The following is a 26,286-nucleotide window of genomic DNA, read 5'->3' on the forward strand; positions in this document are numbered from 1 at the left end:
CTAGCACCATAAAAAGAGTCTAGAGTAAAAGCATATATTTGAATTTTGCTATGAAAAATTAGATTCCACTCCCAGCTATTAAAATCGTTCCCAATCAAACCAGAATGAAAGTGCTATATAGTACATGGCTAAAATTGCCAAAAGAGAAAAGTTTTTGGAGATTACCTCAGTTTTGCAATCAATAAAAGAAAAGAAATCCACAAAATTTCGTCTTTAAATCACAGATGAAGTAGTATGTTGAACCGAAATTGAAGCCAGGTTATTTTAAGACTGCACTTAGAGCAATTACTGTATTCCTTTAAAGTTCTCCAAGCTCTCAAACCACAATTTAGCAGCATGACTAAAGCTACACTAAAGACTCAAAAGCAGAGTTTTCATAAAGGGAGGAAAATGGCAGCTATAAATTTAGTGCAGTTCAAAAAAATCAGCAAAATAATCATACCACTAAAAGACAGCAATACATGTTAACTTAGAATGAACATCAACAAAACTTATTTAAATTATAATATATCAACATGTAAACCTCTAGAGCGAGTTTGGCAGTGAGAAGACTGAAAGATAATGGGTTTGGTTTGGGAAATGCCCACAGACTGGCAGGGCCATACCACATGGTATTCAGGTGATTTGGGGGAGACAGTAGATTGAATTACTAACACGTACATAGTCCCGGCAGTATTTTCTATGTAACTCGAACTTGTATCGCCTACGTTCCTACCTCCCCTCCCACCACACACACGACTTGGGGAATCAGAAATAAGAATGGTGGCTTCATATATTCATATGATATATTATATTCATAATATACGTAAGATCCCAGAAGGGCGAAATCATAGGCGATGCTCTTAAGTGTAGTAAAAAGTAAAGATAATTCAAAGCGTTTATTGTTTTTTAAAGTATTATGCTCCAAATGGGAACACTGCTTGATTTCAGTGATAGTGTAGGAAACATACTGACCGGGGTAAAATAAATTGCACCATAAAAATGTAAACATTAACTAAAAAGCTCAAGTCAGCCTTAACGACACCCACAATTCTAGTGCCCTTACCTGAGGCAATTACAATCAGGAACTTGGTATTAACCTTTCCGAATGGCTCACACAGCCTTTAAATTCTTAATACACTAAAAAAAAAAAATACTGCTAAATGGCTGCACAGTATCTCCTTGTAAGGGTACACATACAATTTTCCATTGTATTTTCCCCTACAGATGAGCACGCAGATGATTAATTTTTTCTTACGTGCGTGCCCGCGTGCGTGTCCCACAATGCCGCAGTGAACAGGTTACTCTGTATTCCTTGTGCACGTGATCAAATGTTTACCCAGGTTGGACAGGAAGGGCAAATGCAAATTAAAAATAAGAAGCCTAAGTCTCCTCGTTGAAGTGAAGGGAAGAAACTCCTTGCATCCCTGCCCCTTCCCCTTTTTCTCAGAGTGTTTACATTTGAAAACTTGTAAGTTCCTTCTCTGTCTCTTTGATATGTATGGAAATCTGTTTTAAAGCTAAAGCCTCTCTCTGGGCTTTCTCAAGGACATCTTTGGGAGCCATCTCTTTGCCATGTCATTATGAGGAGAGACGTGTCCCTATCTCCCAATTTCTGTGCGAGGGGAGAAATCTCACACCAACTGGCATGACTACCTCCTGCCATGAAGATAGAAATGATTTCTCCTCTGGATAAAGCTAAGAGCGAATACAGATGGCCACCCCAACTATCAAGTGCATTTAGGATGAACTGTGCATGACGAGAGGTGCTGCCAAGTCCTCTTACCTGAGGGCGACCTCTGGTTTACCTCGTTTGCCTTGAGAACAAGCATGACAGGGGTTCTATCTGCGGAGCTATACAAAAGGGCCTTTATAATCGCTTAGCTATTGCCCCAGAGGCAATCATTCTGGCTTCCTGCTTATTCAATAAACAATATGGCTCTCTCTCTCTTCTACCTTTATGGAGCGGTCTTCTGAGTGGGAGAGTTTGTTTCTGTTATTTCCCCAACAATAGCAGCTTGGCTTCTCAGCAAGAATGACGTGGCACAGAGTGTCAAGTGCACAGCAACACTGGGGGGAAAGTGGGAGCCAGCTTTCAAATCAAGTCTGCTCCAACAGCAGGTGTGAACGCCGATTTTCCTGTATGTTCACCAACATCAGGGATACAATCAAACTTACACATTCCTTGTGGAATCTGGTATCTCATTTTTTATGTTTCCTGGTTACCAAGATTTAACACATAAATTGCTTCTTCTGAAAATGCTGGTTTTACATTCTTACCCATTTTTATTCATTGTCTTTGAGTTTTTATTATCCTGTTTTATTGACCCTCACCCGATTAAATGGGCTGCAAATATTTTCTTTTGTCTGTTGCTTGTTATAGTTTTACTTATATCCTCTTGGTAGACATGACATTGATGCAACCACATGTCTCTGTTTTTTCCTCTTTGGCTTTTTAAGCATTTGGGGATTTAAAAAGGAATTTCTCAGCCTGATGTCAAAATTTTTTCCATACATGCTGAAGTTCTATAGTTGTATTTCTTGTTTTTCCATTTAGGTTATTAATTTCCAGACTATATCACTTTGAGGAACAGAACAATAGAGATAGGACTTTTTTTCCAAATGGCTAATTGTACAAAGTTACTTGGCGATTAATCCAGCCTGTCAGCATCCTTAAGCCTCCATTTTTTTCAGTGGATGAAAACAGATTTATCCTGCTTGCCACTGTTTAAGCGATTCAGACTCTTTGATAATACTGATGTATAAATGGAAAGTAAAGTGCTATATTTAAAAAGTGTTCATGTTTTGGGTAATGCCATAGATTTCAAACACAACCCTATATTACTGCTTACTATAACCAGATTTTTTGGTAAAGATGTATTTATTTATTTTGGAGAGACAGAGAGAAAGAGAAGGAATGGAGAAGAATCTCAAGCAGGCTCCCCACTGAGCGGAAGCCCAACATGGTGCTGGATCTCACCACCCTGAGATCATGACCTGAGCCGAAACCAAGAGTCAGACGCTTCACCAACTGAGCCACTCAGGCGTCCCTCACCAGATTTTTTTTTTTTTTTAAGCAGATTTCTGAGACCCATCCCTAGAAAATATTTAAATAAGTCTCAAGTGAGGCTCAGGAATTTTCATTAAGCAATTAGGTGAATAAGGAAGTCAAAGTATTCTCTTCTCTCCTTTAGCCATTTATGTAATGTAAGTTCAAATTTTATGTTCAAGTTACAAAAACAAATTGTGGTGAGAATTTAGGAGTAAAGCAAAATCCTCGGTTTTACTTCCAAATTGTAAGAAATTATAAATAGAATAAACCGTCTCATACTGACAAACAGAACCCTCCAAGTTCATAGAGAAACTGTTATCTAAGGGACTCTCAGTCCTTAAAATTATCCTCAGAGAAGGTAACAAATGTGGTAAAGGTGGGCACAGAGAGCATAATACTCCTGATTTTGCTCAATTTAAACACAATGAATTTCTTGTAAAAATGAACATCAATATGTAAAAAAAGAAGATTCCAAGACTTGTCACTTTCAGTGACCACCCAGAATAAACTTTAGGTTTCTAACATTTAGGTTTTGGCACCAGCTTCTCATGCTACTTACACAATTGGACTTCGGAATCAATATAGACTAAGAAGTTGTACTTTCAGGCGCCTGGGTGGCTCGTCGGTTAAGCGTCTGCCTTTGGCTCAGGTCAAGATCACAGGGTCCTGGGATCGAGCCCCACATTGAGCTCCCTGCCTAGCGGCAGCCTGCTTCTCCCTCCCCTCCCTTGTGCTTTCTCTCACTATCTCTGTTGCTCTCTCTGTCTCTCTCTCTCTCAAATAAATAAAATCTTAAAAAAAAAAAAAGAGGTTGTACTTTGTACCTAGACCAGAAAAAATTTTAGAGTATGACACCTATGCTTCTTAGAAAGCAAGATTTAATGCAATATTTTTTAAAAATTAAGAGGGGCTATACTAACTAAATGGTAGGTGATGTTTAAATAAGGGGCTTCTTTATATTTCTTAACTTCAGAAAATCTGATTCTATACAGAATACATGTCCCAAAAGATCAAAGAGCTTGTTTACTTAAATGCAGAACATATAAACAAATTTGTGATTCCTAGGCAAAGCTTAGATTTAACAAGAAGAGCAAGCTACTTTTTATGGCCCATGATAACTATTTATTTCCAGAATACGCCTGTCAGAGCAAATGCAATTCCTACTAAGTTTTTTCCCCCTGCTCTCAATAAATGCATGGATCTTTCCTACCCACGTTCATGATAATGTATAAAACAATTTGATCAATGCCTCCTTTGCATTAGCTCTTGATTATGTCACACTTTTAAAATTCCTTTGAGAAAAGAAATAGGTTGGACCTTTCAGATGATAGCAAGTCCCTTAAAAACAAAAGGAAAAAAGTGAACAGACACGAAGTTTTCTAAGGCAGAAAAGTACACCCCATTTACCTTTCCAGAACCACATTAATTCACAAAAACAAGGTTTCAGTCAAAATATTTATTCTTTTCCTTAACTGGGTTAAATGGTAATACAAATATTATAAGGCTGCCTTAAGTTTCTCCTGTGCTATACTTTAAATGTCCCAAACTTTATAGTAAAACCACACGTGACCTACTTTCTTTCATAATTCATCATACAGAGCCTCCACTTTCATTGTATGTGCTTTGAAGTGACTTCTCTCCGCGACCATTACTAATACAGATTTGAAAAGACTAGCTCCAGTTGGAGAGAACCGCAACACGAATACCAGCCAGGCTCTCAGGTACAAAAATGAACAACCAGGAGGAAGAGGAAAAACAAAACTGGAGAGAGCGAAGGAATGTTCGTTTGGATTGTTTCCAACTGGCAGCAGCCAGAGCCAGAACGCCAGCGCGGTGTGCGTGCTTGGTCCTTAGCAAGGACACGCCACCCTGGCGAGGGCTGGTGAAGTGATAATACGTAAGGATAACAACTGGACATGAAGTAGCAAAGTTGGAAGTAGGAAAACGAAAGAAAAACTGCAAAACAGGAACTGCAAGCCTTCTGTGACTAACAGAGTCTGCAGCCTCCCTGGAGCGTGAGAACGGAATGTGGACACAGGACGGGGACCGCGGCATTGCTCCAAGACCGCAGGTCAGGTTTCCCACCGCCCCGGAGTGGCGGCTACAAGGCACATCTTGGAAGTTGGGGGGGGGAGGGGCGTCATTTAAAAAGATGTTACTTGGGATGTAAACATTACCCTGAACTCACGGCGACCGCCACAGAAGCCCCGTGTCGGCGCAGGCTCCCAGGGGTACCATCACTGTCGTCCGAACGGGGAGAAAGATTCATCCCACCCGAAGAAAACCCAGAGCGTTCATTTCAAGTGCAGCCCCGGGAAGATTCGCAGAACCGCACACCCGCCACCTCATCCGTTCTCAGGACTCGCTCCAGCCCAGGCGGGCTGCGTTCTTGCGCGGGACAGAAGCAGAAGCCGTGTCAGCAACACGGGGACTTGCTCTCTGCGGTCAAGGTCTCCTGATCCAGTTTAATTTTGTCCACGTCGTTTTCTTCGTTGGGAAAGCTTTGGTGGTTGGCAAGAATATTCTCCACGAGGAACCGGGCTGCTTCGTCGATGTTTATGTTATCCTGTAATGCAGAAATGATGAGCGGGATGAATCCCAAGGATTAATGCTTAGAAGAAAGCACGAAGAGTGTTAATGGGCCGAGCACAGTTTGTCAGAGGGGGTGTCTACCATCTTCTCCCTCGCTACAGGGTATACACCCTTGGAGTTCAATGCCATTGAGTCATGTGGCTACAGAACTCTCTTCTTTTCACAAAGGATTCCCCTTCCTGATGTTCCTGTTTCAAACTTTTTGCCCCTGAGGTTCAATGAACTATCTCAATGGCTGAAAAGGAATCGTCATCCCACGCTGGGTTGCCACTCACATAAATGAAAGCACTAAGATGAAAAAGTTCCTGCCCTTGAACATTTGAGTCAAGTATTCAGGATACATTATGAAGAAGAACATCAAGAGGCTCACACATTAAAATACGATAAATGCACCATGTTGTTTCCCCGTCTCCGAGCACAGATTATTACTCGTAGTTGTCACGTGTAAATTCACCTGCAACAATGTTGTAAGTGTGATGGCCATTAAAAATACCCTAAGGAATCACTAGCTATCACAACATTTGTGTGACTGATGAGTTGTCATTAAATACACGAGTAACACACAGCAAAATCTGGGCTTTGTAAAAAATATTTAACTTTTCATTTCTAAATAATTTCAGATTGACAAAAACATTGCAAAAACAGCAAAAATTCCTACATACCTTTCACTCATATTCCTAAAATATTAACATCTTGGATATCCAGATTTCCAGGTACAATCAGGAAATTCAATAATAGTGTCAGCATTAATTATGAACCTTATTCAAATGTCACCATTGTCTCAGTATCCTTTTGTGACCTAGGTGACTGCTGTATTTCGTGCACATGTCTTCTTGGTCTCCTTTAACCTGGGACAGTTCTTCAGTCACCTTGCCTTTCATTACCTTGACACTCTTGGAGCATACTAGCCAGAGGATATCCCTCAGTTTGGGCTTGTTTCACGTTTACATATCATTAAACTCAAGTGATGCACTTTTGACAGGAATACGTAATGTGTCCCTCTCAGTGTCTGAGACACACACTTGCTTAAAGTCATGTCTGCCAGGCTTGTCCACTGAATAGTTACTATTTCTCCTTTGCACTTAGTAAGCTCAAATATGGAAATATCCTATTTTTCATCATAGTTTTCCCCATTAACTTTAACATCAATTAATTCTTCCCGAAAACAGTTATTACCATGGTGATTAAAGGTGACTGCCTATTTCCATCATTCCTTCCACATTAATTACTTGGACTTCTGTTAGGAAGAGTTTTCTCGTCTCCCCTACTTGTTCATTGGTTTATTCATATCATGGATTATTATTTTATTCTATGGATTAGATCCATTGCAATAGTTATTTACTTTGTTGCTCAAATTGTCTTAGATATTTGGAGCTCCTATAAGTAGGTTCTTGTTTCTTTTTGACAGGTTTCCATCATTTTGTGTTTCCTTGGTTTCTGGCACCACAAAATATCTCTGTTGCATCTTTACTTTCCTTGTCCCACCAATCCTGGAATGAATCAATCATTTCTCCACGAAACCCTTGTTCTTTTTATAGGAGAACAGTATTTAAAAACCAAATTCTGGAGGCGCCTAGGAGGCTCAATCAGTTAAGCATCTGACTCTTTTTTTTTTTTTTAAGATTTATTTATTTATGTATTTGCCAGAGAGAGACAGCCAGCGAGAGAGGGAACACAGGCGGGGGGAGCGGGAGAGGAAGAAGCAGGCTCCCAGCGGAGGAGGATCACGCCCTGAGCCAAAGGCAGACGCTTAACGGCTGTGCCACCCAGGCACCCCAAGCATCTGACTCTTGATTTCAACTCAAGGTCATGATCCCAGGGTGGTGAGATCGAGCCCCACATCAGGCTCTATGCTCAGTGGGGAGTCTGCTTGAAATTCTCTCCCTCTCCCTCTGCTCCTTGCCCAGCTCCCACTATCTCTCTCTAAAATACATAAATAAAATCTTTTAAAAAATAATAAAAAATAAAAAACAAATTCTGGGCCTAGGAAACTCATTGGATCGGTGGTGTCATTGCTCCTAAGCCCTCTGAGCAGACAAAGCTGTGCATCCAGACACACAGATATCAATTTCTACGTTTATCTGTTTATACATATGTGTATATATAGACACGCATATAAACACAAACATACATATTTCTACATACATATACATTAAGTTTATATTGATCTCTTCAATTTCAATCTAAGAACATGAGGTTCATTCTAGCAGTCTCCCTTACCTGCTACACTTTCTCGGACAGTGAGAAACCGGCAAGACTTGGGCTATTCATTCAGGTATCTTTTCCAGGATCAAGCTTTTTTATCTTTTTTTTTTTACCTCCACTCCCAAGATAAGTATTAACTTTAATTAAAGTATTGATCTTTGAATGTCCAAATGCCATTTAGCCCTCACCATTCCCATTATCTCAAAGAATTATAATACTCTCTAACCACACTTAGTAGCAATTGATTAGGAACAGAAATTCCCATATTGTAATTAGTCACACATTTTCGTATTGGAAATCCATTATTTGCCGTAAAGGTGACAAGATGAAATTCATGAATTCAAAACTGTCCTTTGGCTGTGTTCCTATTAAAATTCAGATCACTAGAATTCAAGCAGAAATCAGCTATACAGTCAGCTGCCGGCCGGCTCAGAAATACAGGCATTAGTGACACTCGGGCAGTACTTTCAGCCTGGACTAAAATTATGGTTTCAACTTTGTTTGTCATTACAGAATTTCTCCAACATTTCATCATTCTGACCTAAGTCCAATTGTTATTTGACCTCTCATGTGAAATTTCCAAACACATAAACAAACTGCCTCCCCACCAATATTTTGTGCTTGTGATTTTCACCTTTGCTTTCTTGTATATCTCGGCTGGCAAGATTTTTAACAACCAACTTGAGTGTTTTTGTTTTTCTTCATAAAACACTGTATCCCATAATAGATGAAAGAAAAAATTCTCACTCCGCTATTCATGAAGCACGTCACAAGTGCTGCTACTTGCCTCTTGCTCAAATTCTTTCATACACAGTTAATCTGAAACTCTTGAAACATCAATCTCAATACATCTCTCGGACATTTTCAGTGTCCTTTTTGTTAGTGCTGCACATACCTGCACGTTCACCAGTGTCATCTATGTCCCTGTATTTCGTGAAGCCTTCAGTAAAACCCAAAACTCCTTGTGCTGCATAAGACACTGTGTCCCCCATAAACTCCAATTGTAGAAGTGCTTCATTTAAAGGCTCAAACTCAGAGAATGTCATTGTTCTTTGTTCTAAATAATAGCTAATTTTTATTTTGATGGAAAACCTGTCCTTCTAGTCACCTCCATATTAGCCAATTTTGAAAGCATTCCTGCTGCCCGCCCAAAGAAGCTATAACATATCCATGCCATACTTTGACTTTGCTTTTTTCTGGGCTCCCAAAAACCACTCACATAAACCCGTCTAAATACTTTACAGCTACAGCTCAGATTTACGAGTCCTGAGCAGAGCAGATACAAACACTAAGCAGACCTCACCTTTGCAGAGGTTTCAAACCATCCAGTGAAGCCATGTTCTTTGCAGAATTGGTCCATCTGGGGAGGATTCTGGCCACCATCCTTTTTTTGGTCACATTTATTAGCTAAGAGGACAGCAGGAATAGGGCTGCCATTTGCAAGACGGACTTTACCATCCAGATCACTTTTCCATTTTAGGACGGCCTCAAAGGTGGAACCTCTTGATATATCGAAGACTATAAAAGCACCAACGGCTTCTTTGTAGTATACTCGGGTCATGTTGCCAAACCGCTCCTGCCCTAAAAATCAATATAATAAGAGATCAAGAGCTCATAATTCAGACAGAGTCTATATTTAGTTATAACCCCTTTGACCCTAGGAATAGTGCTATAGACACACGTCTCACATTCCATAGCAAAGAAACTGGTGGGATGAAGGATGGGCAGAACCATGTGGCTGGTCATGGGGTCTGAGTACACAATTAACTAGTTCTATGTTCTGCGCGTGTCCAACATGTGCACCTTAAGCATCCAGATGCCAGTGCTTAAAGCTACAGAGCCATTGCTCCCCCCACCCCCCACTCCCTCTGGTCTAAGAGAAGAGGTACTAAAGGAAAACAGAAAGCTGGCAGTGGAGGGGAGAAGAGACAAGAATAGAAGAAAACGAAGCTTGCAGGAAGAAGATAAGTACGGTGGGTAAAATGCAGTCCAAAAGACTAGGACTGGCTAGGAGATAAAGGAGCTCATCTTTCCTCCCCATCTCTAGCGTGCACCCACTTTTACTTCGGCATGCAAGATTGCTCTCCTCAAGAAGGCAGACACATGCAAACCCATGAGCGAAAAGCGGCACATGAGGCTGTGTGATTAAAAGAAGGATCAGCCGTAGAGTTCCCCCAATATCATACTTTTAAAATAATTTAATATGTTAAATACTTTGGGAAAATTCTACTGCTTCACATACTACATGGGACTTTGCAAAGCATCCCCTTTCTGTCTGGTATCACTCTTTGACACAGGAGGGACGCTAATCTTCAGCTGCCAGATGAAAAACCATGCTGAGAGCTGCTTGGCCAGGATGTCAGCGGCACTGATGATGTAAGATCAGACTAGAACCCGGGTCATCTGGCTCCCACGTGCCCATGTGAATACAATGCCGGCCATTCTGAACTATCCTGCAGTCGCCTTGACTTCTAAGATGTTACCTTCAGTCTGCCAAGTTACCAACTAGAGTGCTCAGGAAAAATGGCAATCAGTGCAAATCTAAGATGGGTAACTGACCAATGATAAAAACAAAACTGATAGGACACTCTCCCGTTAAAACACATGATGAAAAACACATTTTATCTACATTTTATTGATAGTAACGAATGCAAAGCTACCCACAAAAAATATTCCTTCTTCTCCAAATTCTACTACAGCATCACACAATTTTAGGTATCGCTTAGTGAAATAATGTGAGAAGAACACAATAGGCAAGCTTAAATGGATACACTAAAGTTCGATTGGTTTGTGACAACTTCTCACACAGGCTTATCTGAAGCCGTACTATCATAGTCCAGATGTCTGAACTTTATTGTAACAAACGGTCACATATGAAAGAAATCCCACTATCATGTTCATATTTTATTGGCAATGTAAATTTGACCAGCCAATTATATAGCTTATTTGATCACAATGCTGACATTTATAAGAAGTTAACGTTGTACCATTTTCCATAAACATACATTTAATAATCACACACAGCAAATTCACAGAGGATATACCAACTGGTCAAAGTCAATATCACTATTCTGCAAAAAGACTACGTCAATTGCATTAAAGTGGTCCTGACTTCAATTTTAACAGAGAGCACGTACTACTGACTTATATTTTTATAAATTTTAATTATTAAATATAAAATGACTATGTCAACAAGGGAAATTAGCCACATTAAGAAAGTCCAGATTATAAGATTATTTCATAGTTATAAGAAAGTACTCTTTTGGACTCTCCCTTCAATTTAGAGAAGAGGGTAGGGTGCCAAACTAGTAAAAGTATAGAAATCCAGAAGTTCTGAAGAACAATTAAGCATTAGTGACTGTTGTTTGTTTACTGAATCATCTATAAATCCCTAAAAATACTTCTTTCAACCAATTATACTAAATCATATTCAAATTTGTCCTCCCATAAACCTCCTGGCAAAACAAAAGAAAATCAGAAACATGTATGACAAGGAAATTTTGAGGTGGACCCTGTGGCTTAGAAACCTCAAGTTATTTTCCCTAGGTTCCGAGGTTAGGATTCAAAACTCTCTGATAATCTCTGAGTGTGCTTTCTAACAACCACACCATATGCAACTCAAACTAGTGTCAATTACACTGATAAGCAAATAAAAAGGAAAGGTACAGCCCAGGAGAAAAAAGATGCAAATCCTTTATCCGGTAAAGGACTTATACCCAGAACATATAAAGAACTCTCAAAACTCCACAGTAAGAAGATAAAAAATCTCATTAATAAAGTAAGTAAAAGACTGGAACAGACACTTTGTCAAAGAATGTATATGTGACAAATAAGCAGAGCAAAAGATGCCCAACATCATTAATTATTGCAGAAATGCAAATTTACATCACAACGAGCTGCCCCTTCATGCCCACGAGAATGGCTAAAATAAAAAGTCTGGAGGCACTTGGGTGGCTCAGTCAGTTAAGTGTCTGCCTTCGGCTCGGGGCATGATTCCAGGGTCCTGGGATTGAGCCCTGTGTCGGGCTCCATGCTCAGCAGGAAGCCTGCTTCTCCCTCTCCCACTCTCCCTGCTTGTGTTGCCTCTCTCGCTGTGTGTCTCCTCTGTCAAATAAATAAATAAAATCTTTAGGGGCGCCTGGATGGCTCAGTCATTAAGCGTCTGTCTTTGGCTCAGGGCATGATCCCAGGGTCCTGGGATCGAGCCCCATATTGGGCTCCCTGCTCTGCTGGGAGCCTGCTTCTTCCTCTCCCACTCCCCCTGCTTGTGTTCCCTCTCTCACTGGCTGTCTCTCTCTCTCTCTCTGTCAAATAAATAAATAAAACCTTTATAAATAAGTAAATAAATAAATAAAATCTTTTAAAAAATAATAAAATAAAATAAAATAAAATAAAATAAAATAAAATAAAATTAGTCTGATTATACCCAGTACTTGTGAAGATGTGGATCAATCAGCTCTCATACGCTGCCGGTAAGAATAAGAATTTAAAATAGCACATCCACTTTGGTAAACAACTTGATAGTTTCTTAAAAATTTAAACATATATCTACCGTACAACCAACACATTCTACTCCTAGGTATCTGCCCGAACAAAATGAAAGCACATGTCTACACAAAATCAAGTTCGTGAATGCTTATAGACGTTTTATTTTTATAGCCAAGATAGTAATGAATAAAGTGTGGTATATCCATACAATGGAATATAACAATAGAAAGGAAAGAAACAAACTATAGATACAACTAACGAAAGGATGAACCTCAAAATAATGATGATGAGTAAAAGAAGCCAGACCAGAAAGGACAGGTAATAGTCTATGAATACATTTATATCAGATCCTGAAAAATATAAACCATAGTGCCTTAGTAAGAGGAAGCAAGGACTGTCTTGGCAAGGCAGAGAGAGGAGTTACAAAGGGGTAAGAGGAAGTACTTTTGGGGTGATGGAAATCGTTGCAATCTTGATTGTACTGATGTTCCACTAGAGTCCACATATGGCAAAACAACAAAACGCACAGTTTGTTGTATGTCAATTATATAACAATAAAGCGATAAAAAATAATGCCCCCCTCGGAGGCTCACTGGGAAGGTTTAATGTAAAATGCCTGCCTGAGAGTCTTTTAGGGGAGAGTATGACAAACTGTAATTCCTGGTCAAATTCGGCTAGAGTTTTATTGGAATCCTGTCCCCTTCATCTGTTTATGGGTTTCTACATGTTTTCATTCTACCATGGTAGAATGAGTAGTTGCAACAAGGAGTGAATGGCCCCCCAAACCTAAAGTATTTGCTACTTCTGTTCTAGGGGGTGAGGGATGGTCTATACCTTGAACTGGAAGTGCCATATAAAAATTCATGAAGGCGTGTACTGAAGGTCTGTGCATGTAAATTATACTTTAAGTTCAAAAAGTAAAATGTCAGGCCCATAGTAAGCACTGTGCAAATGTTAGCTAGTATTATTATTAAGTGCTCAATAAATGAATTACATGATGAAAGCCAGAGCATCCTCTTTAAAATGGTGCAATTAAACACGGCAAAGCCTTAAACTAGTTATACGCTGTAAACTGTCGTGGTGAAAACAGTTTGCAGAGGAAAATGAACTCGAGGAAAGTACAAATACTAGAGAACCAAAATACCGAGCACTAAAGGTCAAGCCACCCCAGGCAAGCAGCTTTCTCTGCCTAAGGAAGTGAAGTGTCTTTAGAGATCTTTAGGGATCTTCTAAGCCCTCCCAGCTCTCCCTTCTGATGTTCTAGGTTTCTTTGTGATAACCTTCACGTTAGAATGATTTTCTAAAGATTCTGCAATCACTGAATCCAGACAGCAATGGGGATCAAATGTAAATAATCCAGCATCAAAAGACCAAGCCATGCATTTAGGAAAATAGCTTACTTTCCAAAAGAATAGTAAAGTATACTTCCTATTTTACTGAGTTCATCATCTCCTTTTTAAAAAAATTCTGAAATAATCCATTACCACTTCAGAGATATTCTTGAACTGGCCAAAACAAGTAAAAAACACACATTTCTAAAATACATTAAGTTTAACTACAGAATAGAGAAAGATACAATGAATTCATTTAAAATAATAATCTTAACATAAAATTAAGAGCTCTTCTCCAAAAAAACCTAACAAGGTAAAACCTAGATTTAACTATGGTGGTCTCAAAGGTTGAGATGCTAAGCTCTTCCCGTTGTTAAACTGGAAAATAAAGAGTACTACTAGACTACTAGAGTAAGAGCTGCATCCCATAACTCTGTTATTATTTCTCTCTGGGTAATTTTATCTATTCCCTTATTTATTGCCCAAAAGAAAGAACTACAGTGGAAAACAAAACTACTGTTCACGAATATTCCATTTTCCTCCACTTCTAGATGGATGAAGGATCACATTCTTCTGCCCCCACTAAATTAGGAGTGTCTACGAACTAGTCTTGGCCCACGAAATGTAAACGGAAGTGTCACTTCTAAGCAGAATCACTCGGGTGACAGTGTCCTTGTCCTCCTGCAGCAGGCTTGAACCCTAATTTTGAGATGACAGTATCAAGAGATGGTAGCGCCTCTGTTAGCTCGAGTCTTCTGGTAGCTCCAATGCAAAACTGCCCTCACATCCCTCCCTCCACCCCAACCTCTGTCCTCACTATGGACATGTAGAAAGAGTGAGGAACAATTATTTTAAACCACTGACATACTAATGTTGTTGGAACCCCAACAGTACCTACTGTACCCTGACTGATGCAACACCCAAATATCTTGTTTACCTTGTATTTAGATTTGATCTCCACAAAAAAACATGAGGTTCCTTCCATGTACCTGGTACTATGCTGGACACTGGTGATCACCAAGGAGCAATGAATATGATTTCCTCTCCTAAGGAGCTCACAGTCTATTTGAGGAAACAGACACACTGATAACACGGTGTGGTAGGTGTAATCAGAGATATGAAGAGTATATTATGGTAGCATACAAAGGGATGTTATTCATTGAAGTATGTAAGCTAATCTTATTAGTTGTTTCTTATCAAGAAATGCCATTCAGATGCTTACTTGGACTCAACAGCATCACATATTTAACTTCTAGATACAACTTCCAACAGTGCTGAGTCTTCCCCATGAGAATGATGCATTCTGGGGCACCTGGGTGGCTCAGTCGGTTAAGCACCTGCCTTTGGCTCAGGTCATGATTTCAGGGTCCTGGGACAGAGACCCACATCAGGCTCCCCACTGAGTGGGGAGTCTGCTTCTCCCTCTCCCTCTGCTCCTCTCCCATGCTCATGCACATGCCTGTTCTCTCTCTCTCTCTAAAATAAATGAAAAATCTTTAAAAAAGAGAGAGCGAGAGAGAGAATGATGCATTCTACTACTTCCCTTTCGCAAGGCTTTGGTAGTTAGCCCTAAGTTTAAAAAAGGGCTAAGGACCAAACTAATGGAAATGACTTTCACATTTACATTAGAATTGCACAGGAATTCTGTAGAATCCTAGAATTTTTTTTTCTTAATTTTAGACACAAAATATAAAGAATACTCTCTAGAAGTAGCCAATCAACCATTCTAAGTTCAGTCCAAGAAAACTTTATTATTCTTGGAGTCTACTTTACACAGATACGTAAATAAAATGCAGGGAATTCCTGCCATGCTGAATGCTCCCGGGTTGTGTCCCAGGACAGGAGAGGACAGGGTAGAGAACTCCGCAGGTATGAAATACAAAGACAGATGCATGAGTTTTGTTCCACGGAGTGTATGCGTGTATGTGTGTGCAGAGTTAAAGCTTATGGCAGTATAAAAATTCAGCAGGACCTGGGAGATTTTCCTCTAAGTAGAAAGTAGCTCAAACAGGGTGGGGAGATTCTAAGCAACATCACCTTCTTTAACCAGTGCTGTAGCCATTTCTTACTGGAGGAGGAGGGACCACTTTCATGCCTTCCTGACCAACCTTAGATGGACAACACTGCAACTGGAAGATGACACCCCGTATCATCTAGTCCAACCTCTCTTATTTCATAGATGAGAAAATAAAATCCCAGGGAGAGCAAATTACTCCAATTCCCAAGTTATTTGTTATCTAATGTGCTGTCCAATCTGTTAGCCAAAGACTCAGGAGTACATGTTGCTCCATATGTCCCATGGTTCCAAAGAGACCCAAGGCAGTGCCATGGGCCTAAGACGACTCTCCTCAAGGAGAGCACAGCCCTATTGCACAAGGTAAACCCTTTCTCTCAGTCTCCTAGGGCTTTACCATAGCAGCTATGGGAAATGCCCCAGTGCTGAGTGCTTTAGTTACCCCAGTACTAGGGGCAGCCTTTTTTATCCATACTGCTGTGGGCCGACTGCCAAAATATTCCAAATGACTTTAAAATGTTTTATCTTTTAAAAAGGTCTGTTATTTCCTTTTCTAGAAGAGGGAACCCTGATTATAACTAGACACCATGAATATGAGAATGATGAAAAAGCACAGTGCTTGTTCTCTAGGCTCAAAGATATTTAAAGATGCGTAACTTATATACCCAAGTGGATGAAGCTTAAGGTACATAAAAAAAAAAGATTTTAAAAAATTAAAATGCTTATGTAATATTTGGGAGTATCCAACACTAATGACTTGAAAAGGAGCTGAGGTGACATATTTCCAAAAATACATAATTGAATTAAGGAAAAGAAAACCACAAAATAATTTGCTTTCTTTCTTTATGTGTAAATTTTCAAAAGGAAAGTATTTCCTCTCAGTGTTTGAAAAGGATAGGACTACATTCTGAATGGTTATCGGAAACAGGCCAGAGATGCTTTCTTTTGTGATATTAATCACTCCCTTTGTTTAGTTTTTTAATGTTCATCTCAATATTTTATGTTCATGACCTCATTTGATAAATAACCTAAATATTTCCTTGCATTATTTGAAACTCAATATATAAATTTCACCATGAAACACAAATCAAAGTAATGAGACAACTGGTGTTTAGTATTCCAAGTAGAATGTTTACCCCTCTCCCACCCACTGAGATCACTGAGCTATATCTTCTTACTCAAGGCGATCCAGTGCTTGTAAACTCCTTTAAAAAAATTCTTAAATCTCATTGTGCATTTTAGAGATGAAGCACTTCTAACAAACTTGTGTTAGAAGGTGAACGGATCAAGATCCAGTCAAATTTCATTTAAATCCAGTCATCAGGGGCGCCTGGGTGGCTCAGTCGGTTAAGCATCTGCCTTTGGCTCAGGTCATGATCCCAGGGTCTTGGGTTTGAGCCCCACATCAGCTCCCTGCTCAGTGGGGAGTCTCTTCTCCTTCTCCCTCTGTGCCCTCTCTCTCTGAAATAAATAAAACCTTTAAAAATAAGTAAAAATAAATCCAGTCATCAGTTCTAAAAGGATAATTATCCATTAAAATTTTTTATACCATGATATAGGCAACAATGTGATGTCATAATGGGTCTTGGGTTTATCAAACAAAAGAGTAACAAACTGAATACAGAAACAAAATAGGAAAACACCTAAATTAAAAGGAAAATAAACTGCTTTCAAGATGGCAGCGGTGGTAACACTGAGCAGACCTTCCCTGATCAACTCAGACTCCGGATTTCTCTTTTTGCTACCTTAAGATGACTGTGCTTTTGTGGTAGTCAGTCACTGGTAAGGTCTTATTCTGTGGGACTATAAAAAGAATGGCTGACTTTAATCAATCTGAAACAAGGAATAAAATCAAAATATCTTTTTGATTTGTATTCAAAGTTATAGTAGTTTTAAAAGTTAAGGTAATAGCTTTTTCCTTTCTTACCTAGATATTCAACAAGAGCAAGAAATGTGCCATCTCTGTCCTGTAAATGCTCTAGTGTCCATACAGTACCCTCAGAGGGAGGCTCTTGAGAGAGGAACAGGGACAAGAAGGAGGTGATGTGAAATCGGGAACTCCGGGGTCATGGAAGGTGAGCGTAAGGGAGCGCGGGGAGCAGGCAGGTTTGCCCGGTTAAGTGGAGAACTCCTCGAGAGTGGTGAGAGGATCAATCCATCCCCAGGGAGCAGCAAAGCTAATGAAGAACAACTTCTCCTAGACTTTACTAGAAATCAGATTGCGTGTGGTGCTTGGTACGTTGCAAATTTCCAGGCCCTACCTCTAGGAATTCTAATTTGGTAAGTATGGAGGATTTCTAGTTGCCTATTACATTACGCCTTCACAGAATTTTATTTGGGAAAGCAATGCGTCCAATTAAAAAAAAAAAAAAAAAGGGCCCTAGATTTCCTAGCGGCCCCTCGCAGCAAGGCATGCACATCTGCTTGGACCACAAAGACGAAGGCTATGACCAAGGCATAGCTGGGCGGTGCCATGTCCACTTCGGTCCATGAAGACTATAGGGTTCTGCTCAGCAGCTGTGGACTGCCCAACCACAGGCCTACCAGGTGACAGAACTAACCTCTTTGTTAAAGTCACGACGCATAGGGATGTTTGTCCGAGGGAGCCAAATCGCTTGACACAGTTGATGCTAAAGAATCTGCATTTATGGGGCAATTGAGTGGCTCAGTCGGTTAAGCGTCTGCCTTCGGCTCAGGTCATGACCCCAGGGCTCTGGGATCGAGCGCCACATGGGGCTCCCTGCTTGGCAGAGAGCCTGCTTCTCCCTCTCCCTCCACTGCTCCCCCTGCTTGTGCTCTCTCTCACTCTCTGTCAAATAAATAAATAAAATCTCTTAAAAAATTAAAATAAATTTTAAAAAAATAAAGTAGCCTTCCCTGGTTACTCTTTATTAAAAAAAAAAGAAGAAGAAGAAGAAGAAGAATCTGCATTTTAAGCATCTCAGGTGAGTCTGATGGAGGAATCTCCATATAATCACACTAAAACCCAATATATTTAGCTTAATTTCAAGAAGTAATCAGAAATCACTACAAAAGATGCTTAAGGAGGATATCTGGACAGAAGTGAGTGGAAAGTATGGGGAAGAAGAGAGTGTAAGGCCATCTGTCAGTTCAACATCCTTAAACTAGGCCCCTGCTGTCCATTTATTTTTATGTGGCTCGTCTTTCTCAAAAGGAGAGTGAAGAAATTACATGTGTCTAGCCTCCTTGGTTGCAAAAAGCACTTTTGAAAATATAATTGAGTAGAATTCTAGAGCACTTTTATCTTCATCTTTTACCTCACCCTGCAGAATTCCACCACTCCCGTCCATTTACATGTCTGCACTGTTCTTCCCCTCCAGGAGATCTCTGCAACCACAACACAACCTAAACTTGTCGACTTAGCCCACTCTCTACTACTAAAGTGTGATTAAGTGTGAAATCATCACTCGTTTAAGAATATGCTATCCTCGGGCTACAAATCTAAGGCCTTCAAAGTTTTCTTCTTTGGAAGAGCACTTTCCTTCATCTCTCAATCTTTTCTAACAAATGTCTAGAAATATGTATCAATCATGTTTTTTATTTTCTATATTTTATAATACTTTGACATCTTGGCGCCTTGTGGACCAGTAGAGGGACTGCCCCTTCGTCCAGGGCTAGCTAGTTCTTAAGAGACTGCAAACAACTTGCTGAAAGCACATCTTTCATATGCAAACCAACCAATCCAGGGTCCTCATCACCCATCTGCCTCCCTTTTCAGGCTCCTGCAGTCTAGGACACTATCCTCCTGCCCTAAATCGCCCATGGCCAGGTACTAAACAACCAGAGACCCCTGCTATAGCCCAACGCCCACTCAAATATTACAAACTAACCAATCCTAAACTTGCTCAGCTTGCCTATGCTGCCTTGTCCATTCCTTCCTGCAAAACTACAATAAAGTCTCTAGCCTATGCTCTTCCCGCCTCTTGACCAGCCCTGGTGCTTCCCCATGTGGTCCTGCATAGAGCAGCATGGTCCCTTCTTTTGGGAACTATGAATAGCAAACCATCTTTTCAATGGCGACAATCTTCTGGTGTGTTGGTCCCACCACACCCGATAAAAACAAAATCCTGGGTATGTTTTTTAAAATAGAATAAGAACCACTGAAATTTCCGTATCAGAAGCTTAAGAAAATCAGAAGGTCAAGAAAACATACATATAATGGATAAAATGTCTCCTAAAATATATTTGAAAGTAACACTGCCTCTCTAGAATAATGCATGGCTTCCAGGTTTAATCAGTGAGATCATAGAGTAGACCATGCAAACATCTACAATTATTACCGTGCTTTTCCAGACTGCGCTCTACAAGTATATATCAATGAAATGGCTTTGATATCTTCACGAAGTCCACAGTGTGGAAACAGTCCTTCAAAATGCCCCCCCAAAATGATGGAGCTGATCAAAAAGTATCTACATTGGAAGTTCTGCGTTAATTAAGAAGAGTGTAACTGGAAATTCTGGATTGATAACATAAACAGATGGCAATTATTACAATGGGTAAAAAATAGGAGTCATGTGAGCTACTCTAAGGATGACCAGAACATTTGCAAATTTAGACAAGAGTCTGTTAGACTGTTTGACAACAATCTTTAAACTGTTTTGACACGAGTGATCCAAAAATCCGCTCCACTATTAAAAGCTTGTTTTCATATTTCAGAGTCATGAGACGTGTCTCTGTACAGTGCCATTGATTATGTTTTCTTGGTCAAGTTACTACACTTCTCTGTATTTAGACTATGAGATCTCTAAAAGCCTACACTTCAATTCAAACAATAGAATGATTAGGAAAACATCTGGGGAAAGAGGTCAAGTTTTAGTGGTTTTTATCAACGTCCCCCTCTCTCTACTGCTAACCTTTCAGCCTATATGGGGAAACTGAGGCAACTGACAGTGGTAACATTAATTTAAAAAAAAAAAAAGGAAAGGAAAGGCAACAAGCACATCATTATCAGGAGAATTTCCACACGCACTAACAGAAATATGCTGTTACGCTGCCCATCTTGCCTGGGCAACTGTGGGTGCAAAGTCCAGCCTGAGGCACCCAGAGATGTCTCCCGACTCACAAACTAAGGAAGATTTAAAGATGTAAAATGGGACGGTAGACTTCACTTGTAATTCAGCACAGCAGCTGAGTCTGTATAAGGCTGGGGACGGCAAGATTGTACAAAAGTCAGATGTAATGAAGATTTTAAAAATCCCTTTAAATGCGTTATTAATTGGAAAGTCATCGTAATAGTCGATGTTTAAGACAGAGACTACAAACAACCACAGATTAACTCCTCAGAGCTGCTTCTTCCTATTTAGAAGAAACCTGAATATTAATAATTTTTGACCAATAAGATACTTTGAAGGTCAAGAAAGCACCCGAGATAATATTCCAGAGTCTTGTTCATGGGGGTTATAGGAGAGTTATGAAAGCAGGCAAGAAGAGGCCACAAGGTGTAGCGACTGTCAATGTGGAAGATGGATCAAGGGAAGTAGGATCCATGTTCTAATTTAGGATGGGAATCAAAAAAAAATAAAAAGTGAATCTAAGTATGGTTTGTATAATTTATAACGTCTTCCAACCATGCATTTTATGCTCTAGGTAAATAATATTTACAGGAACTTCTGACTAGAACGTTCCTGATTTGTTCTTAGGCCCAAAGGAGTGTTATCCATTCAGATTTTTATACAGAAATAGTGATTCTAGGGGTGCCTGGGTGGCTCAGTCATTAAACGTCTGCCTTTGGCTCAGGGCATAATCCCAGGGTCCTGGGATCGAGCCCCGCATCAGGCTCCCCACTCCACTGGGAGCCTGCTTCTTCCTCTCCCACTCCCCCTGCTTGTGTTCCCTCTCTCACTGGCTGTCTCTCTCTCTCTCTCTGTCAAATAAATAAATAAAATCTTAAAAAAAAGAAAGAAAAAGAAAAGAAATAGTGATTCTAAAAAGTGAAAGGTGGCAGAAGAGACCAGCCCCTCAGAAAATGTCACTTTGGCATAAAGATTATTTTGAACTAAAGGCACTTGAAAAAGAGCAGGTGCGAGAAGGGTACTCTTATCTCCCCTTTTTCTCCCTGAAAGCAGATGAGAATACCCCATGTGAGAGATGTCCTCTCTTTTCTAGGAGGAAAGAAACATTCTTATCACCAGGGATGGGAGTCAAAGTGGAGAGAGAAGTCTCTACAAACAGACCTTATAAAATAACTCTTATTTTCCTTTAGCCTCCCCATATTAGTTATTTTTCTACAATTCCCACTCTTTGTTCAACCTGGTATAAAAGCACTTAGGTCTTGCCACTTCTTTGGGTGTTCATTTTCTTATGAGGGCTCCCGTGTCAGGTAAAACTTATGTGAAATAAATTTCTGCTGTTCATCTGTCTGGCATCGATTTAAATTTCAGGCCTTGCTGAAATCTCTAAAAAGGGAGGGAGAAAATTTTCCTCCCCGACAAAAGCAAATCACTTTAGCAAATACAGGAAGACTACATTGTATTAGATCTAAATGGACAAACCAGTGTCTTTCTCTTAAAGATTTAGTCTAGACCAGCCATTCAACCTACCTAGAAAATTCTATACATATAGAATATATATATTCTATAAGTAGTAAGCCAAATACTACTTCATCTATAATACATACGAAAGAGTGGATCAGATTCCGCTCTGGGATTATCCTAGTTTGCAGTGATATGGCAAAATGCACCAAAAAGGTTGAAATCACCAGTAAATTACGGGGCCCATCAGGAACATGGTGAAGAAAATTGAAATAAGCCAGGATGCCAAGTACACTTGCTCCTTCTGTGGCAAAATCAGGATGAGAAGATGAGCTGCAGCATCTGGCACTGGGGTTCCTGCATGAAAACAGTAGCGAGTGGCGCCTCGACCTCTGACCCCGTAAAGTCGGCCACCAGACGATGGCAGGAATTGGGAGACCAGTAGAAGCTCCACTATTTAAAACATTACCGGCCTATAATAAGTGGGTTAATTTATGTAACAACAACAAAAGGAAGCTCAGAGACATCTCTTGCTACGTCTTAATTTAGTAGTATTTATTAAACTTCTTAAAATTTTATTGACTTCAATAACTTAGGATAGTGTGTTAAGAGCAATCTCAAAACAGGTGTGAAATAAGAGACAGTTGCCTAACACAAAAATTGTATTGAACTGCATCTGGGTCTTAAAGCTACTTTCATTTCACGCAATAAGAAAGCATTTCGGGGGCACCTGGGTGGCACAGCGGTTAAGCGTCTGCCTTCGGCTCAGGGCGTGATCCCGGCGTTATGGGATCGAGCCCCACACAGGCTCCTCCGCTATGAGCCTGCTTCTTCCTCTCCCACTCCCCCTGCTTGTGTTCCCTCTCTCGCTGGCTGTCTCTATGTCTGTCGAATAAATAAATAAAATCTTTAAAAAAAAAAAAGAAAGAAAGCATTTCGACGGCCTGTACCCGAGAGTCACTATGGTTCCTGATTTGAAGAGTTTAGCTGAAACTGCCTGGCCACATTTATGGGAAATCTCTGGACAACTCCCACCTGTTATACTTGCCGAAGTTTCCAAGAATAGAGACTCAATGTAATTCCTTTACCAACTTCTTCATCTCTAAAGCCACGACAAAAAACTAGTAATAGCCCCACACCTTAAGTTAGTCATATGAACTGGCCAACTCTACCTACTGTTTTGCAATCAAGGAATATTTCTATCCTTCCAGAATTCAATATGATTCAATGTTGTTACTACAGAAGGCAAATATGTTTAGCCCTGGGGAATTTTCTGGAGTGGCCTTCAATTTGCCTTCATTACATCATTACGACTTAATTCAAATGGTATGAGCTAGGATTCACTAACGGGTCAAATATCCAAAGCAAACATACTTAATGATGTAGCTCCCTAAACCTCAAGTGAAAGCCAAAGTATTTTTGTGGCCGCTTCCTTATATATTAAGAGCCCATCTCTGAAAATCTTATTTATAAAGTGAGCCTAGTAAATTCTAATTACCTCATTAGTTTACCTCAAATCTTATTAACATCTGGTGTGTACTTGCTGAATGGTGTCTAACATCCAGGAATCCCTTTTGGAGATCTTAAAATCCTGCTTTCCTTCCTGGCAAAGCTCAACCTTTGGATTTAGGCAAAAGTGCAAGTACATTCCATCTAGGCCAATAGGTACCAGAGTCTGAAAAGACTATGTCCCCTTCCTGGCTGCATAGGTCTGTGCAAGGTGGACAAAAAAAGGGAAGAGGTGATACCCAGGGAGAAAATTACTCATGATTTTGCTTTCCCAAGTCTCCAGATATAAACATTTTTGTGTGAAGCTTAAAAACACAAAGGTGCCAATAAAATCTTTTACTTACCTGCAGTGAGGCCCAATGATAATTTAATAGCTAAATCTGATAATATTTTACAAGAAGAATAAGGCAAAGTCAACAACCCTCCTGGGTGGGAGTTTAAAATCATCTTCATGGAAATCTCCAGCTACACTGAAGATTCCTGGAGAATGCCTATCACATGGTAAGGCAACCTTTAGAATTAACGACCTTGTCAAGAAGCAATACTAGTATTCATAAGTGTTCTGTGAAACAACAGGAAGTATTTTGAAAGAGGCCTCTGGCTTCAAAAGATGACTTTTCAAACGAACTTTTGGTTTTCTGTAACCAAAAGGAAAAAAAAAAAAAAAAAAAAAAGCTGAGCCCAGGGCTGATCATCCCCCTTTCTCTGAGGAACTGACGTGCATCAATTTATTCTCATATCTGAGGCAGAGAAGTCTGTTCTTAAATAAGTGCGCATATAGACTATAATACTTCAATGCTTTCTCATATGGAAAAAGCTGTTGATGAAAAGAGCACTACCTAACAGACAGACCTGTGCCCCCCCCCCCACCAGCTAGGGAACTGCACCTTCTACGGTCGATGCATCTGGAGGATGAAGGATGGTCTCTCCAGCTCTGAACATTCTCCCATAAAAATCCTCTATTGCAGACTGAGCGTCTTGCCAACAATGACTGAACAGGGTAACTTTTGGTATCACTTCCATATTTAAGCTTTCCAAAGTTAACATCTTTTTAAATGCCCAGCCCCCACCCACCCCACCAGACAGAGCTCAAGTTTTCATAACGCAAGGAGAACAGGTACCCTCTAAAAGAGGGGTATTAGGCTCCCAAATGGCAAATGAAACCAAATGCCAGGGAAACAGTATATTGGGGTGTAGGGTGGGGAGGGGCCAGGAATGGTTTAGGGAGGGAGGAAGGATTCAAGAGCAACCTTCCCCAGTTTTCTCCAGTAGAGGACGGGCATGGGAGGGGGGGGGGCTTGACCTAGGAGAAGAGCACCCTATCTTAAGAATGGAGTTTCACTCACAAAGAAGGGTCTCAGATCCAAGGCACCTGATGAAAAACATTCTGAAAAGGAACCTGGTTGCTAGTGTTGGTGGTATCACTAACTAGGAGACTCGCTTTGGGTAAATCATTCAACTTCAGCGCTCATCTGTGAAAAGTTAAAGCTGGTTGAGAGGGGCCAGGGCCTCCCCCTAACTCTTCCTGATGTACTACAAGCTTGCCAACGTTCAGAGTTCAACTTCTGGAAAAGCCCCCATGGCTGTTTCACCTCTGGTCAGGTGAGAGAGAACTGGAGTGGAGGCCTCCTCTCCACCTCTTAAGAATGAGATGCTTTCCCCAGACTTCGTAGAGGCATCTAACCAGGGTTATTTAGGTACGTATTTACCTATCTTGTCCAGCTTTTAAATCCTTCAGCTACTACTACTGCCCGTTGCATTGTCCCGATCCCACTGGAGTCCACCCTGCCCCTTTCCTCGTCCCTGGCGGCGGGCGAGTGTAGGCTAAGGACAGAGAAACAGGACAGGACACTGAGGGGAGCCCAGTGGCCGCCGACTCCCGACGGAGGCCACTGCCCGCCGCTTACCCGCTATGTCCCAGAGCTGCAGGCGCACCAGCGTCCGGTTGTCCCAGTTGAGGACCTTGAGGGCGAAGTCCACCCCGATGGTGGCCCTGTAGTGCTGGGAGAAGAGCTGGTGGACGTAGCGCTTGATGATGCTGGTCTTGCCCACGCCGAGCTCACCGATGACCAGCACCTTGAAGAGGTGCTCGCGGGTCTCGGGGGCCGCGGCCCCCGCCGCCCCCTGGCCCGGGTCCCCGGATCCCCCGCCCGCCATGAGCGCCCCCGGCCCCGCTCGAGCCGGCCGGCCGCCCCCCGCGAGCTCGGGCTCCGCGCCGGGACCCCAGCCCTGTCGCGCCGTCCCCGCGCGCCCGCCGAACCCCCGCCGGCCGTCGCAACGTCCCCGAGGCCGGCCGCCCTGCGCCCGCGCCACCGCCTGACGGGTCACAGGACCCGGAACCGGCCGCCGCGGCCGCCGCGCGGGGCGGGGAGAGGGCCGGGGGGCTGGCCTGCGGGGGAGGACCCGACGACAGGCCGCTTCCCGCCGCCGCCTGCGCTCCGGGAGGGCCGGCCGGAGTGCCGCACTTCCTCCGCCGGGCGTCCCCTCCCCGCCGGGGTGCGCGGAGCCCGGCCGCCCCCTGCTGGCCCCGGGGAGCTGACCCCGAGCCGCCGGGACCCCGGCCGCGCAGGGTGGGCCTGAAAAAGCGCCGAGGCCCGGGAGCCGGCTCAGGAACGCCGGGCCCGA

General features: G+C 41.5%; 1 protein-coding gene across 1 annotated transcript; it reads right to left on the reverse strand.

Annotated features, from left to right (window-relative positions):
* Positions 1–4,472: 4,472 nt before the first annotated feature.
* RAB32 (RAB32, member RAS oncogene family) lies at positions 4,473–25,833 on the reverse strand. The gene is made up of 3 exons (XM_026504992.4): positions 25,569–25,833; positions 9,132–9,409; positions 4,473–5,597 (listed from the first exon to the last, which is right to left on the reverse strand). The coding sequence occupies exons 1-3, from the start codon at positions 25,816–25,818 to the stop codon at positions 5,448–5,450; spliced, it is 678 nt and encodes a 225-aa protein (XP_026360777.1). The 5' UTR covers positions 25,819–25,833; the 3' UTR covers positions 4,473–5,447.
* Positions 25,834–26,286: the final 453 nt, after the last annotated feature.

This window comes from Ursus arctos, unplaced genomic scaffold (assembly GCF_023065955.2).
Source record: "Ursus arctos isolate Adak ecotype North America unplaced genomic scaffold, UrsArc2.0 scaffold_13, whole genome shotgun sequence".
In the NCBI taxonomy this organism is placed as follows: domain Eukaryota; kingdom Metazoa; phylum Chordata; class Mammalia; order Carnivora; family Ursidae; genus Ursus; species Ursus arctos.